Source organism: Salmo salar, chromosome 04, assembly GCF_965601325.2.
Source record: "Salmo salar chromosome 04, fSalSal1, whole genome shotgun sequence".
NCBI classification, from domain to species: domain Eukaryota; kingdom Metazoa; phylum Chordata; class Actinopteri; order Salmoniformes; family Salmonidae; genus Salmo; species Salmo salar.
The window spans coordinates 43,185,303-43,201,022 of NC_138294.1; the positions used below are offsets into that span (position 1 = coordinate 43,185,303).

Genomic DNA, 15,720 nt, shown 5'->3' on the forward strand with positions numbered 1-15,720 from the left:
TCAGTCCAGCCTCTCTCAGCCTATTGCGGACAGTCTGAGCACTGATGGAGGGATTGTGCGTTCCTGGTGTAATTCGGGCAGTTGTTGTTGCCATCCTGTACCTGTCCCGCAGGTGTGATGTTCGGATGTACCGATCTTGTGCAGGTGTTGTTACACGGTCTGCCACTGCAAGGACGATCAGCTGTCTGTCCTGTCTCCCTGTAGCGCTGTCTTAGGTGTCTCACAGTACGGACATTGCAATTTATTGCCTTTGGCCACATCTGCGGTCCTCATGCCTCCTTACAGCATGCCTAAGGCACGTTCACGCAGATGAGCAGGGACCCTGGGCATCTTTCTTTTGGTGTTTTTCAGAGTCCGTAGAAAGGCCTCTTTAGTGTCCTACGTTTTCATAACTGTGACCTTAATTGCCTACCGTCTGTAAGCTGTTAGTGTCTTAACGACCGTTCCACAGGTGCATGTTCATTTAATTGTTTATGGTTCATTGAACAAGCATGGGAAACAGTGTTTAAACCCTTTACAATGAAGATCAACGAGATCTTCAGTTTCTTGGCAATTTCTTGCAAGGAATAGCCTTAATTTCTCAGAACAAGAATAGACTGACGCGTTTCAGAAGAAAGTTATTTGTTTCTGGCCATTTTGAGCCTGTAATCGAACCCACAAATGCTGATGCTCCATATACTCAACTAGCCTAAAGAAGGCCAGTTTTATTGCTTCTTTAATCAGCACAGAATTTGTCAGCTGTTCTAACATAATTGCTAAAGGGTTTTCTAATGATTAATTAGCCTTATAAAATGATAAACTTGGATTAGCTAACACAAGATGCCATTGGAACACAGGAGTGATGGTTGCTGATAATGGGCCTATGTAGATATTCCATAAAAAAATCTGCTGTTTCCAGCTACAATAGTCATTTACAACATTAACAATGTCTACACTGTATTTCTGATCAATTTGATGTTATTTTAATGGACAAAATATGTGCTTTTCTTTCAAAAACAAGGACATTTCTTATTGACCCCAAACTTTTGAACGGTAGTGTATCTAATTTATGTATTGCATGTGAATGACTCCTAACAGTTATCCATGTCCCCTCTGTCCAGGCCCTACTGGAGACCCAGAATGACCTCCGAACCTTCGTCCCCAACTTCACCTTCAACCTGGGCTTCTCTGGGAAGTTCTTCCATACTGGTGAGTGGACAGGCATTTGGTTACCCACTGTATGACTGTATAGGCGAACCCAGGGCAGAGCTTATAATAGAATGTCTCATGACAGACGATCCAAGTCTCGCATGTTCCAGAGCATACCATTGATCATGAGGTACATCACCAAATGCATAGATTAAATGTCAACAACAACAAAAATACGCACATTTTTATGCTTATTAATGAATGAACTTCAGATTATCACAGCGCATATTGCTAGGTTTTCAACACCACCACACACCTATGCCTGCGTATATGTGTAGACTAAACTCCCAGTCTCCCTCTGTCTCTATGCTCCAGGTACGGATGAGGAGGACCTGGGTGATGACCTGCTTCTCTCCTATGGGAAAGAGTTCTGGTGGTTCCCCCACATGTGGAGCCACATGCAGCCCCACCTTTTCCACAACCAATCCGTGCTGGCCGAACAGATGCTACTCAACAGGAGGTTTGCGCAGGTAGGGTGGGGTGGCATCTGCAGTCTTTACACACACTCTACATATATTACACACTGAGGGTTTTGTTATGTTGATACTAGGAGACTGCAGGGTGGTTGGTTGTTAAAAAAATCCATTTCTGTTTGAATTTGGCCATTTACGGTTGATTTTAAAAAAGTAGAAAAATAGCACGGGTGAATTAAATCATAATGTGTTGAATCAACCGGTTCTCTCCGCCCAGGAGCATGGCATCCCCACCAACATGGGCTACGCCGTGGCTCCCCACCACTCTGGGGTGTACCCCGTCCATGTCCAGTTGTACGACGCTTGGAAGAAGGTGTGGGGCATCAAGGTGACCAGCACGGAGGAGTACCCCCACCTCAAACCTGCCCGCTTCCGACGAGGCTTCTACCACAGTGGCATCAGTGTAAGGACTCGGCCCAATCACCCCCTATCCTCATGCTCTTTCTCACACACACATACACACACACACACACACAAGGTTCTATGTATAAACTAGCTGTTCTTGAAATGATCTGTGTTGATATTTTAAAGACTTGGTTTTGTGTTCAATAATTTAACTACATTTACATTACATTTAAGTCATTTAGCAGACGCTCTTATCCAGAGCGACTTACAAATTTGTGCATTCACCTTATGATATCCAGTGGAACAACCACTTTACAATAGTGCATCTAAATCTTTTAAGGGGGGGGGTTAGAAGGATTACTTTATCCTATCCTAGGTATTCCTTAAAGAGGTGGGGTTTCAGGTGTCTCCGGAAGGTGGTGACTGACTCCGCTGTCCTGGCGTCGTGAGGGAGCTTGTTCCACCATTGGGGTGCCAGAGCAGCGAACAGTTTTGACTGGGCTGAGCGGGAACTGTGCTTCCTCAGAGGTAGGGGGGCCAGCAGGCCAGAGGTGGATGAACGCAGTGCCCTTGTTTGGGTGTAGGGCCTGATCAGAGCCTGAAGGTATGGAGGTGCCGTTCCCTTCACAGCTCCGTAGGCAATCACCATGGTCTTGTAGCGGATGCGAGCTTCAACTGGAAGCCAGTGGAGAAAGCGGAGGAGCGGGGTGACGTGAGAGAACTTGGGAAGGTTGAACATCAGACGGGCTGCGGCGTTCTGGATGAGTTGTAGGGGTTTAATGGCACAGGCAGGGAGCCCAGCCAACAGCGAGTTGCAGTAATCCAGACGGGAGATGACAAGTGCCTGGATTAGGACCTGCGCCGCTTCCTGTTTGAGGCAGGGTCGTACTCTGCGAATGTTGTAGAGCATGAACCTACAGGATCGGGTCACCGCCTTGATGTTAGTGGAGAATGACAGGGTGTTGTCCAGGATCACGCCAAGGTTCTTAGCACTCTGGGAGGAGGACACAAGGGAGTTGTCAACCGTGATGGCGAGATCATGGAACGGGCAGTCCTTCCCCGGGAGGAAGAGCAGCTCCGTCTTGCCGAGGTTCAGCTTGAGGTGGTGATCCGTCATCCACACTGATATGTCTGACAGACATGCAGAGATGCGATTCGCCGCCTGGTTATCAGAAGGGGGAAAGGAGAAGATTAATTGTGTGTCGTCTGCATAGCAATGATAGGACAGACCATGTGAGGATATGACAGAGCCAAGTGACTTGGTGTATAGCGAGAATAGGAGAGGGCCTAGAACAGAGCCCTGGGGGACACCAGTGGTGAGAGCGCATGGTGCGGAGACAGATTCTCGCCACGCCACCTGGTAGGAGCGACCTGTCAGGTAGGACGCAATCCAAGCGTGGGCCGCGCCGGAGATGCCCAACTCGGAGAGGGTGGAGAGGAGGATCTGATGGTTCACAGTATCAAAGGCAGCAGATAGGTCTAGAAGGATGAGAGCAGAGGAGAGAGAGTTAGCTTTAGCAGTGCGGAGAGCCTCCGTGACACATAGAAGAGCAGTCTCAGTTGAATGCCCAGTCTTGAAACCTGACTGATTAGGATCAAGGTCATTCTGAGAGAGATAGCAGGAGAGCTGGCCAAGGACGGCACGTTCAAGAGTTTTGGAGAGAAAAGAAAGAAGGGATACTGGTCTGTAGTTGTTGACATCGGAGGGATCGAGTGTAGGTTTTTTTCAGAAGGGGTGCAACTCTCGCTCTCTTGAAGACGGAAGGGACGTAGCCAGCGGTCAAGGATGAGTTGATGAGCGAGGTGAGGAAGGGGAGAAGGTCTCCGGTAATGGTCTGGAGAAGAGAGGAGGGGATCGGGTCAAGTGGGCATGTTGTTGGGCGGCCGGCCGTCACAAGACGCGAGATTTCATCTTGAGAGAGCGGGGAGAAAGAGGTCAAAGCACAGGGTAGGGCAGTGTGAGCAGGACCAGCGGTGTCGTTTGACTTAGCAAACGAGGATCGGATATCGTCAACCTTCTTTTCAAAATGGTTGACGAAGTCATCCGCAGAGAGGGAGGAGGGGGGGGGGGGAGGGGGAGGAGGATTCAGGAGGGAGGAGAAGGTAGCAAAGAGCTTCCTAGGGTTAGAGGCAGATGCTTGGAATTTAGAGTGGTAGAAAGTGGCTTTAGCAGCAGAGACAGAAGAGGAGAATGTAGAGAGGAGGGAGTGAAAGGATGCCAGGTCCGCAGGGAGGCGAGTTTTCCTCCATTTCCGCTCGGCTGCCCGGAGCCCTGTTCTGTGAGCTCGTAGTGAGTCGTCGAGCCACGGAGCAGGAGGGGAGGACCGAGCCGGCCTGGAGGATAGGGGACAGAGAAAATCAAAGGATGCAGAAAGGGAGGAGAGGAGGGTTGAGGAGGCAGAATCAGGAGATAGGTTGGAGAAGGTTTGAGCAGAGGGAAGAGATGATAGGATGGAAGAGGAGAGAGTAGCGGGAGAGAGAGAGCGAAGGTTGGGACGGCGCAATACCATCCGAGTAGGGGCAGAGTGAGAAGTGTTGGATGAGAGCAAGAGGGAAAAGGATACAAGGTAGTGGTCAGAGATTTGGAGGGGAGTTGCAATGAGATTAGTGGAAGAACAGCATCTAGTAAAGATGAGGTCAAGCGTATTGCCTGCCTTGTGAGTAGGGGGGGAAGGTGAGAGGGTGAGGTCAAAAGAGGAGAGGAGTGGAAAGAAGGAGGCAGAGAGGAATGAGTCAAAGGTAGACGTGGGGAGATTAAAGTCACCCAGAACTGTGAGAGGTGAGCCATCCTCAGGAAAGGAACTTATCAAGGCGTCAAGCTCATTGATGAACTCTCCAAGGGAACCTGGTGGGCGATAAATGATAAGGATGTTAAGCTTGAAAGGGCTGGTAACTGTGACAGCATGGAATTCAAATGAGGAGATAGACAGATGGGTCAGGGGAGAAAGAGAGAATGTCCACTTGGGAGAGATGAGGATTCTAGGCTCGATGCTCTAGGGGTATGCGAGAACACGTGGGCAGACGAAGAGAGAGCAGTAGGAGTAGCAGTGTTATCTGTGGTAATCCATGTTTCCGTCAGCGCCAGGAAGTCTAGGGACTGGAGGGTAGCATAGGCTGAGATGAACTCAGCCTTGTTGGCTGCAGACCGGCAGTTCCAGAGGCTGCCGGAGACCTGGAACTCCACGTGAGTCGTGCGCGCTGGGACCACCAGGTTAGAGTGGCAGCGGCCACGCGGTGTGAAGCGTTTGTATGGCCTGTGCAGAGAGGAGAGAACAGGGATAGACAGACACATAGTTGACAAGCTACAGAAGTGTTGTTTCTTGTATTATTGTCTCTTGTGTCTTTAGAGAACTGTTTCACTTTGATATCCTTTTTCTTCTGTCCTGATTTTCTCTTTCTTTTCTTCTGTTAACTAGATATTCTTTGTTGTTCTTCGTTAGCTAGCTAGCTTCTTCCAAAAGAGTCCCTAGCAACTAGGAAGTATTAAATTGAGGTTATTTGATTTATTTACTCTGGTTATAGTTCACCCAGTTGTGTTAATAGATAACATCTCTGGCTTCTGGTAAGTGCTTGATATTGAAAGGTGTGTGCCTTTCAGTGGTCAAAGCTTTGTTTTTTGGTGTGTTTTGAACATTTTGGTTTAGCTCGTGGTAACAGCGCTGAGTAGAGTGAAGGAAAGGGAAGAAGCAGTAGTGCCGACGTAGCCGTGCTGCCACGCCATGAGGCTGGCGTGGTCTATTCACTCCCCTTCTCCATCAGTGTTTTACCCCTCCCTCCCTTCCCAGGAAATAAAAGCACGCTTACAGACACAGTAGTGTGAATGATCATAATGGACATTGCTATGTTAAGCTCTCTCAACATTACAATCTCACCGTCGATGACAGCCCTGCCAAAATCAACAAAGACAACTGCTTGGCTTGGGATGTGACGAGAACGTTGTCATTTTCAGACAAATGTAATGTCGCTGTCAATGCCAATTTATTTACAGTATCTCTACGATGTGTAATTTTATGTCCATATGCTTGGCATGGGCATAAACAACAGCTTGCCTGGTTAAGATATTTACACTCAAATGTCTCATACATTTTAAAGCTGAAAGACATTTGTATTTTCTTTATACACAATGTGTTTAGGATTTATTTATTTTTTATCTCTGTTAAAGGCCCCTTTTCTAACTCCAGCAGTTTTCAGTTATTTATTTATTGTCTGGTGGAGGAGTGCGATGATGTCACGGAGATGTTAATTCCGACCTCAACACGTCCCCGTGAAATATTCACTGGGTAGTTGGCAGAGACCCTCTGAGGTGTAAACCTAGATTTTTTTTTTTTCTCTATCCCTCCTCTTTCTTCCACTCCCTCTTTACCCCTTAATCAGCAGTCTGTGACTCCCGTTAGCGCGGGGCCGTTAGCCACTCTGTGTTTTCCAAAATCAGAGAGAGAGAGAAAAGCCTGGGAGCCTCAGTCTGCACATCCAGCCTTCCCTTCCTTTCCCTCCCTAAGCATTTCACTGCTGCTTTCGCTGCTATTTTTACCCACAGCCCCAGCTAGCTATTATGACAGGGCCTGATTTGATACAGCGTGCACCTCGGCTGAACAGACAGTGCGATGCTTTTCGGGTCGTTCTGCTCCTGTGATTGTGTGCTCAGACGCCAACCGGATTGCAGGTTGTTGTGTTTTAACTATGTTAGGACAGAGGCTTTGTGTTAGGATCGAGAAAATGGGTTCGCTGACAGACTAAATCGAGCTACGTCATATTTCATTCTCCACAATGACAGTGTGACCACTCTAGTTTATTGGGATAATGATGTTGAACCACCTGAGCTGGAAGTGTAGACAACCCAGAGGAATATAGTGTCCTCAAGCATTTCTGACCGAGTGGCCATGTTTGGACTTTTGTGTATTTGTTTAGTTATTCACTGGGTATCAGGGTCGGCTTCTATAAGTACACTCCCCACTGTGCAGGTGTGTTGCTATGTAATATTGATTGTGTTGTGTTAATGTACTGTAGGTGCTGCCCAGGCAGACGTGTGGCCTGTTCACTCACACCATCTTCTACAATGAGTATCCTGGAGGACCCAAGGAGCTGGACAAACTCATCAACGGAGGGGAGCTCTTCCTCACGGTGCTCCTCAACCCGGTGAGACCAGACCCACCTCCACCACTAGCATCAGGAGAGGAATGCATTTCACCATCACGGATAATGCTGCTCATTTCTCTATGGCTGCTTTGAAAACCCTTTTTTAAATGTATTTTATTTCTACTTTTTTTAAACTCATTTTGTGCCAGGGTGGTTGGAAACGACGGTGCGTTGCGTGGTCTTTTTCTCTGAATGTCGTTCAGTTTTTATTTTATTTTTCATTCCGTCCTCACAGATCAGCATCTTTATGACCCACCTGTCCAACTACGGGAACGACCGTCTGGGTCTGTACACCTTTAAGAACCTGGTGAAGTTCCTCCAGACATGGACCAACCTGCGGCTGCAGACCCTGGCACCTGTGCAGCTGGCCCAGCGCTACTTCCAGATCTTCCCCGAGGAGAGGGACCCCATCTGGCAGGTGTGTGTGTTTTGTGTGAGAGGCCATGAGAGCTGTGGGGTCACTGGGTGTTTGGAACTCGGGACTATCATAAACCAGGCTGTCATTTAAGAGAAGGCTAGATAGAAGAGATGTTGCCTTTTGACTCAGTCTCCATTGCGTCATACAGTGCAAATGTTATTTTGGTAGGTACGGCTAGGAGAGGCTGGCTCTTTGAACTGTGGTTTTGTGGTGCTCCTGCTTCCACAGTAGCACTCTGACACTGTTTCCCATCAACGCAGAAAGAAGACAGGTTTCCTTCCCTAAGAGGTCCAAGTGCCATCTTGGCAGTTGCTCACACTGACTGTCAATATTGAGTTCTCACAAAGTAGAGAGGTTAATGTGTGCCGGCCGACTCCCTTTGAAGTTTGGAGAAAACTTGTGCCTGCCTGGTTCCAAAGGCTTCTTCATCACAGCACTGTGTTAAGTGTCTTGGGATTAATGTGATATCCTGGTCACCTCATTACCCATCAGGCAGATGTCAGTGGGGACTGAAGGGAAGGGGGCAGGTAGATTTAAGGCAGTTGGCGTCAGCTTGGCATGCAGAATGACCTTGAGGCACGTGAAGAAGCTCGCCTTGCAGGGCTGCTCTGAACTATTTTCCACACAGATACACTGAAGGCTACTTACCACTCAGGAAAAACAATGGAAAGGCAGCCTGCCTGATACTGATTACGGGTTCTTTCCCTAGTCCTTTCTTGTACAAGCATAATTGATCAAGGCGTGAATCAGTAATCGAATGTTTGAGTCTGCTCCCCCAAACCTCTGTTGGACTAGACTGGTTGGGTTCATTTGAGCTGAATTAAAAGTACCCGTCCTCCGATTGGCATCGTTGGTCCCACAGGGTGGATACGGTTGCCTGTAACCATTGTGCCGCATGTTTGTACACTCCCCCCAAAGGTCTCACTGCTTTCTTGGCTGGCTTTAATCACGTAACACTGAAGTCCCCTGGCCAAGTCAGCGGTGGACTTTAATTACAAACAGACTGCCGCTTGATATGATACTGGAGCCTGAAAGAGAGAGAAAGAGAGAGAGAGTGTGCGTGTGTGTACAAATCACATCCATGGTAACTTATCCTGAGGCACCTTACCGTTTTACTGAACTGAACTTCCAGGTGAACTAACTCTTGTCACTACAGGACCCCTGTGAGGACAAAAGGCACAAAGACATTTGGTCCAAAGAGAAGACATGCGACCGATTCCCGAAGTTGCTCATCATTGGACCACAGAAGACAGGTGAGCAGTAAACAACAGATATCATAATGTACAAAAATAATATCTCATGAGGCCTCACGAGTGGTGCAGCGGACTAAGGCACTGCTTCGCAGTGCTTGAGGCGTCACTACAGACCTGGGTTCGATCCCAGGTTGTGATACAACCGGCCGTGACCGGGAGTCCATTGAGCGGCGCAAAATTGACCCAGCGTCGTCCGGGTTAAAGGAGGGTTTGGTTGGGGGGGGGCTTTACTTGGCTCATCGCGCTCTCGCGTCTCTTTGTGGCGGGCCGGGCGCCTGCAGGCTGACTTCGATTGTCAGTTGAACTGCGTTTCCTCAGACACGTTGGGGCGGCTGGCTTCCAGGTTAAGCTGGCGGGTGTTAGGAAGCACAATTTGGCGGGTCATGTTTCGGAAGACACATGACTCGAAGTCAGAAATTTACATACCCTCGTTTCTCAACCAATCCACAAATTTCTTGTTAACAAACTATAGTTTTGACAAGTCGGTTAGGACATCTACTTTGTGCATGACACAAGTAATTCTTCCAACAATTGTTTACAGACATATTATTTCACTTATAATTCACTGTATCACAATTCCAGTGGGTCAGAAGTTTACATACACTAAGTTGACTAAGTTACATACACTAAGCTTTAGAAACTTCTGATAGGCTAATTGACATGGTTTGAGTCAATTGGAGGTGTACCTGTGGATGTATTTCAAGGCCTACCTTCAAACTCAGTGCCTCTTTGCTTGACATGGGAAAATCAAAAGAAATCAGCCAAGACCTCAGAAAAGAAGTTGTAGACCTCCACAAGTCTGGATCACCCTTGGGAGCAATTTCCAAATGCTTGAAGGTACCACGTTCATCTGTACAAACAACAGTACACAAGTATAAACACCATGGGACCACGCAGCCGTCATACTGCTCAGGAAGGAGACTCGTTCTGTCTCCTAGAGATGAACGTACTTTGGTGTGAAAAGTGCAAACCAATCCCAGAACAACAGCAAAGGACCTTGTGAAGATGCTGGAGGAAACAGGTACAAAAGTATCTATATCCACAGTAAAACGAGTCCTATATCGACATAACCTGAAAGGCCGCTCAGCAAGGAAGAAGCCACTGCTCCAAAACCGCCATAAAAAAGCCAGACTACGGTTTGCAACTGCACATGGGGACAAAGATCGTACTTTTTGGAGAAATGTCCTCTGGTTTGATGAAACAAAAATAGAACTGTTTGGCCATAATGACCATCGTTATGTTTAGAGGAAAAAGGGGGAGGCTTGCAAGCCGGAGAACACTATCCCAACCGTGAAGCATGGGGGTGGCAGCATCATGTTGTGGGGGTGCTTTGCTGCAGGAGGGACTGGTACACTTCACAAAATAGATGGCATCATGAGGAAGGAAAATGATGTAGATATATTGAAGCAACATCTCAAGACATCAGTCAGGAAGTTAAAGCTTGGTCGTAAATGGGTCTTCCAAATGGACAATGACCCCAAGCATACTTCCAAAGTTGTGGCAAAATGGCCTAAGGACAACAAAGTTGAGGTATTGGAGTGGCCATCACAAAGCCCTGACCTCAATCTTATAGAAAATTTGTTGGCAGAACTGAAAAAGCGTGTGCGAGCAAGGAGGCCTACAAACATGATTCAGTTACACCAGCTCTGTCAGGAGGAATGTGCCAAAATTCACCCAACTTATTGTGGGAAGCTTGTGGAAGGCTAGCTGAAACGTTTGACCCAAGTTAAGCAATTTAAAGGCAATGCTACCAAATACTAATTGAGTATGTAAACTTCTGACCCACTGGGAATGTCTTGAAATAAATAAAATCTGAATTAAATAATTCTCTCTACTATTATTCTGACATTTCACATTCTTAAAATAAAGTGGTGATCCTAACTGACCTAAGACAGGCAAGTTTTACTAGATTTAAATGTCAGGAATTGTGAAACTGAGTTTAAATCTATTTGGGTAAGGTGTGTGTAAACTTCCGACTTCAAATGTATGTATGTGTATATATATACTACCAGTCAAAGGTTTAGACACACCTACTCATTCAAGGGTTTTTCTTTATTTTTACCATTTTCTACATTGTATAATAATACTGAAGACATCAAAACTATGAAATAACACATATGGAATCATGTAGTAACAAAAAAAGTGTTAAACAAATCCAAATATATTTGAGATTCTTCAATGTAGCCACCCTTTGCCTTGATGAAAGCTTTGCACACTCGTCATTCTCTCAACCAGCTTCATGAGGTGAGGTAGTCACCTGGAATGCATTTCAATTCACATGTGTGTCTTGTTAGAAATTCCACAAATTAACTTCTTTCCTTCTTAATGTGTTTGCGTCAATCAGTTGTGTTGTGACAAGGTAGGGGTGGTATACAGAAGATGGCCCTATTTGGTAAAAGACCAAGTCCATATTATGGCAAGAACAGCTCAAATAAGCAAAGCGAAACGACAGTCCGTCATTACTTGAAGACATTAAGGTCAGTCAATGTGGAAAACTTCAAGAACTTTGAAAGTTTCTTCAAGTGCAGTCGCAAAAACCATTATGCGCTATGATGAAACTGGCTCTCATGAGGACCACAACAGCAAAGGGAGACCCAGAGTACCTCTGCTGCAGAGGATAAGTTCATTAGAGTTGCCAGCCTCAGAAATTGCTGCCCAAATAAATGCTTCAGAGTACAAGTAACAGACATATCTCAACATCAACTGTTCAGAGGAATCAGGCCTTCACGTTCTTTGGTCTGGAGTCCAAATTTGAGATTTTTGGTTCCAACCGCAGTGTCTTTGTGAGACTTAGAGTAGTTGAACGGATGATCTCCGCATGTGTGGATCTCACCGTGAAGCATTGAGCGGAAGGAATGATGGTGTGGGGGTGCTTTGCTGGTGACACTGTCAGTGATTTATTTAGAATTCAAGGCACACTTAACCAGCATGGCTACCACAGCATTCTGCAGCGATACACCATCCCATCTGGTTTGCCCAGAGCTGGGTTTTATTTTGTTACCAGCCACCAGCATGGCATTGTTTGTTAATTAGAAACAGCTGCAAAGTTATTCCAAAGTTATTGGCCACCTCCACTTTTTTATACCATTTAAAAATGATCAAAATCCATTGGAGAAAGAAAATAAATGTTTACTTATTTTTTAGCTAGTCTGTGTTATAAATATATATCTGACCGTTTTATAAATGGTTTAATTGCGTGATAGGATGGCATTTTGCAAAACCTGCTACCCCCGTCCCCCCAAGAAGAATGGTTTTGACCACTAAAAGTCACTACATGCTCCAGATAAGGTTAGCAAGATGGCTGGCTAGTTATCTAGATAAGGTAATCATGCTAGCTAGCTACACTGACAGCGGTCAGTGCCCTATTTGTTGATGTTTGTCAATGCCACGTGGAAATTCCCTCTCCCAATTTGTGAATATGTATAAGAAGCCTTTGTCATTCCTCAGAGGTAGAGCGGAAATGCACATTTAGGTTCCATGACAGGAAATTACGTTGAAATAGTGGCAGCAATTTCCTCTGGGGTAGTCATTTAACATACAGGTAACTGTCAAAATAAGGGAAACACCAACATAGTGTCTTAGTAGGGCGTTGGGCCACCACGAGCCGCCAGAACAGCTTCAATGCGCCTTGGCATAGATTCTACAATTGTCTGGAACTCTATTACAGGGATGCGGCACCATTCTTCCACGAGAAATTCCATAATTTTGTGTTTTGTCAATGGTGCTGGAAAACGCTGTCTCAGGCACCGCTCCAGAATCTCCCAAAAGTGTTGAATTTGGTTGATATCTGGTGACTGAGACACAAACACCATTTAAACCCCCTATGCTCCTTTGAGGCCCCTCTTTCAAAGTCACTGAGATCTCCTCTTCTAGCCATGGTAGCCAAAATAATGGGCAACTGCCAACTGGGCATTTTTATACATGACCTTAAGCATGAGTGGATGTTAGTTGCTTAATTAACTCAGGAACCACACCTGTGTGGAATCACCTGCTTTCAATGAACTTTGTATCCCCCAAGTGTTTCCTTTATTTTGGCAGTTACCTGTACATCCAGAGAGACATGACCTGAGCTCATTCCAGGTGCAGCTAGGGGGGTTATAGATGATGTACTGTGTCTCAGATAGCCATCCCCTAGTGGTGTGTAGAATAGACTAACTGTACTAAATCCACTGCACCAGAAGGACAAGCGCTTCTCTGCCTGGCATGGAACAGCCTTGAACCTCTGTTTATTGACAGCAAGGAGAGAAGGGATGGATAATTAGCATCTGGGCAGTCATTTACAGAGTGTCACACACTTTATTTAATTTATAGGATCACCACAGACAGGCAAGCAGTCAGTCATTGGGTTTTATTGTAACCTTGACTGCTTCCCACTAAATGGGAATTTCAGGTTTAGTGCGTAGCCTAATTAAACTTCTTAAAGATGTCTTAAGGGAGCGATAGCCCTCCTGAGACTGCTGTAAAATGGCCATGTTAATCTTTTCAATAAAAACGGATTAGGGGGTTGGGTCTGAGAGTAAGTTTACACATTTCACCATTGTAATTACCAAACTGCACCAGCATTCACTATAATCTTGTCAGCCATCTTGTCTGTCAACTTTACATCCACCACTCCTCTTTACCTGGCACTTTATCTCTTACTTAGTTGAGTGTTTTGGGCTCTCAGCCTCTAGGTAGACCTGTTGCTATTTAAAGCTATAGCACATTTCAGATGGGTAGTAAATAGCTGTGGTAAAGAATCAGAAATGTATCACATTTTTTAGCATTTACCAGTGGTGGAAAAAGTGCAAAATTGTCACACTTGAGTAAAAGTAAAGATAACTTCATAGAAAATGACTCAAGTAAAAGTGAAAGTCACCCAGTAAAATACTACTTGAGTAAGACTAAAATGATTTGGTTTTAAATGTACTTAAGTATCAAAAGTAAATGGAATTGCTCAAATGTATTGAAGTGTCAAAAGTAAAAGTATAAACCATTTCAAATTCCTTATTAAGCAAACCAGACGGCATAATTTTTTTTTTATTATTGAAGGATAGCCAGGGGCGCACACTCCAACACTCAGACATAATTTACAAACTAAGCATTTGTTTTTAGTGAGTCCATCAGATCAGAGGCAGTAGGGATGACCAGGGATGTTCTCTTTGATAAGTGCATGAATTGGACCATTTTCCTGTCAAAATGGAACGAGTACTTTTGGGTGTCAGAGAAAATGTATGGAGTAAAAAGTACATTATTTTCTTTAGGAATGTAGTGTAGTAAAAGTTGTAAAAAATATAAAAAGTAAAGTACAGATACCCTCAAACGACTTAAGTAATACTTTAAAGTATTTTTACTTAAGTACTTTACACCCCTGGCATTTACAGTTCCTTCAGAAAGTATTCACCCCCTTGATTTTTTTTCTCCACATTTTGTTGTTACAGCCTGAATTTAAAATTAATTAAATTGAGATGTTGTCACTGATCTACGCACAATACCTCATAATGTCAAAGTGGAATTTTGTTTTGTAGAACTTTTTGGAAATCAATAAAAAAAATGAAAATCTGAAATCTCTTGAGTCAGTAGGTATTCAAACCCTTCATGGCAAGCCTAAATAAGTTCAGGAGTAAAAATGTGCTTAACAAATCACATAAATTGTGTTGACCCATTCTGTGTTCAATAATTGTGGTTAACCTGATTTTTGAATGACTACCCAATCTCTCTACCCCACACATACAATTATCTGTAACGTCCCTCAATCGAGTAGTGAATTTCAACCACAAAGACCAAGGAGGTTTTTCAATGCCTCGTAAAGAAGTGCATCGATTGGTAGATGGGTAAAAAAAAAAAAATACACTGAATATCCCTTTGAGAATGGTTATTAATTAGGCTTTGGATGGTGTATCAATATACCCAGTCACTACTACTAACTCTATTGCCAAAGAGGACGTAAACCACTCGGGGTTTCCACTCAGTTAGAGTTTAATGGCTGTGATTGGAGAAAACAGGATGGATCAACAACATTGTAATTACTCCACAATACTAACTTAACTGACAGAGGTAAAAGAAGGAAGCCTGTACAGAATAAGATATTCCAAAACATGCATCCTGTTTGCAACAAGGCACTAAAGTAAAAAAAATGTGTCAAATGAACTTTTTGTCCTGAATACAAAGGGTTATGTTTGGGAAAATCCCCCCCCCAAAAAAAACACATCGGAGTGCCACTCATGTTTTCAAGAATGATGGTGGCTGCATCATTTTGTGGGTATGCTTGTTATCAGCAAAGACTAGGGAAAATCCTAGAGGAAAACCAGGTTCAGTCTGCTTTCTAACAGACACGGGGAGATTAATTCACCTTTCAGCAGGACAATAACTTAAAACACAAGGCCAAATATACACTGGAGTTCCTTACCAAGACGACACTGAATACTAATCACGACACTGAATAATAATCTAATCAAGATATATTAGTGTTTTTATTTTTCATTTTTTAATACATGTAAGAGTTGTTCTTCCACTTTGACATTATAGAGTATTTTGTGTCGATCGTCTACCAAAAATGATCATTTAAATATATTTTATCCCACTTTGTAACACGACCAAATTTGGAAAAACTGAAGTGGTGCGAAAACTTTCTGAAGGGACTATGTCTAATATCTAACGTATACCTCCATCGTCTAATAATATCTATATTGGATATTTGTATCAGCAATACTCATGAAAACGGCTGGTCTTTGTGCAGGCACCACAGCCCTATATCTGTTCCTGGGGATGCATCCTGATCTAACCAGTAACTACCCCAGCAAGGAGACCTTTGAGGAGATCCAGTTCTTCAATGGTCACAACTACCACAGAGGCATCGACTGGTATGTGACTTCCCTTCTCCTACTTAATCATTTTCATTGCCACCACTCCGGCACTAATTCCTCTT

At 44.6% G+C, this 15,720-nt stretch overlaps 1 protein-coding gene across 3 annotated transcripts in view; it reads left to right on the forward strand.

Annotated features, from left to right (window-relative positions):
- Positions 1 to 15,720, forward strand: part of LOC106602927 (bifunctional heparan sulfate N-deacetylase/N-sulfotransferase 1) — a 113,996-nt gene that overhangs the window by 92,688 nt on the left and 5,588 nt on the right. For all 3 annotated transcript variants that reach the window (XM_014195941.3, XM_014195943.3, XM_014195942.3), the window contains 7 exons: positions 1,101 to 1,188; positions 1,504 to 1,658; positions 1,879 to 2,064; positions 7,014 to 7,142; positions 7,378 to 7,560; positions 8,717 to 8,813; positions 15,532 to 15,655. In XM_014195941.3, coding sequence (XP_014051416.1) covers positions 1,101 to 1,188; positions 1,504 to 1,658; positions 1,879 to 2,064; positions 7,014 to 7,142; positions 7,378 to 7,560; positions 8,717 to 8,813; positions 15,532 to 15,655 — 962 coding nt within the window. The remainder of the gene's footprint in view (positions 1 to 1,100; positions 1,189 to 1,503; positions 1,659 to 1,878; positions 2,065 to 7,013; positions 7,143 to 7,377; positions 7,561 to 8,716; positions 8,814 to 15,531; positions 15,656 to 15,720) is intronic.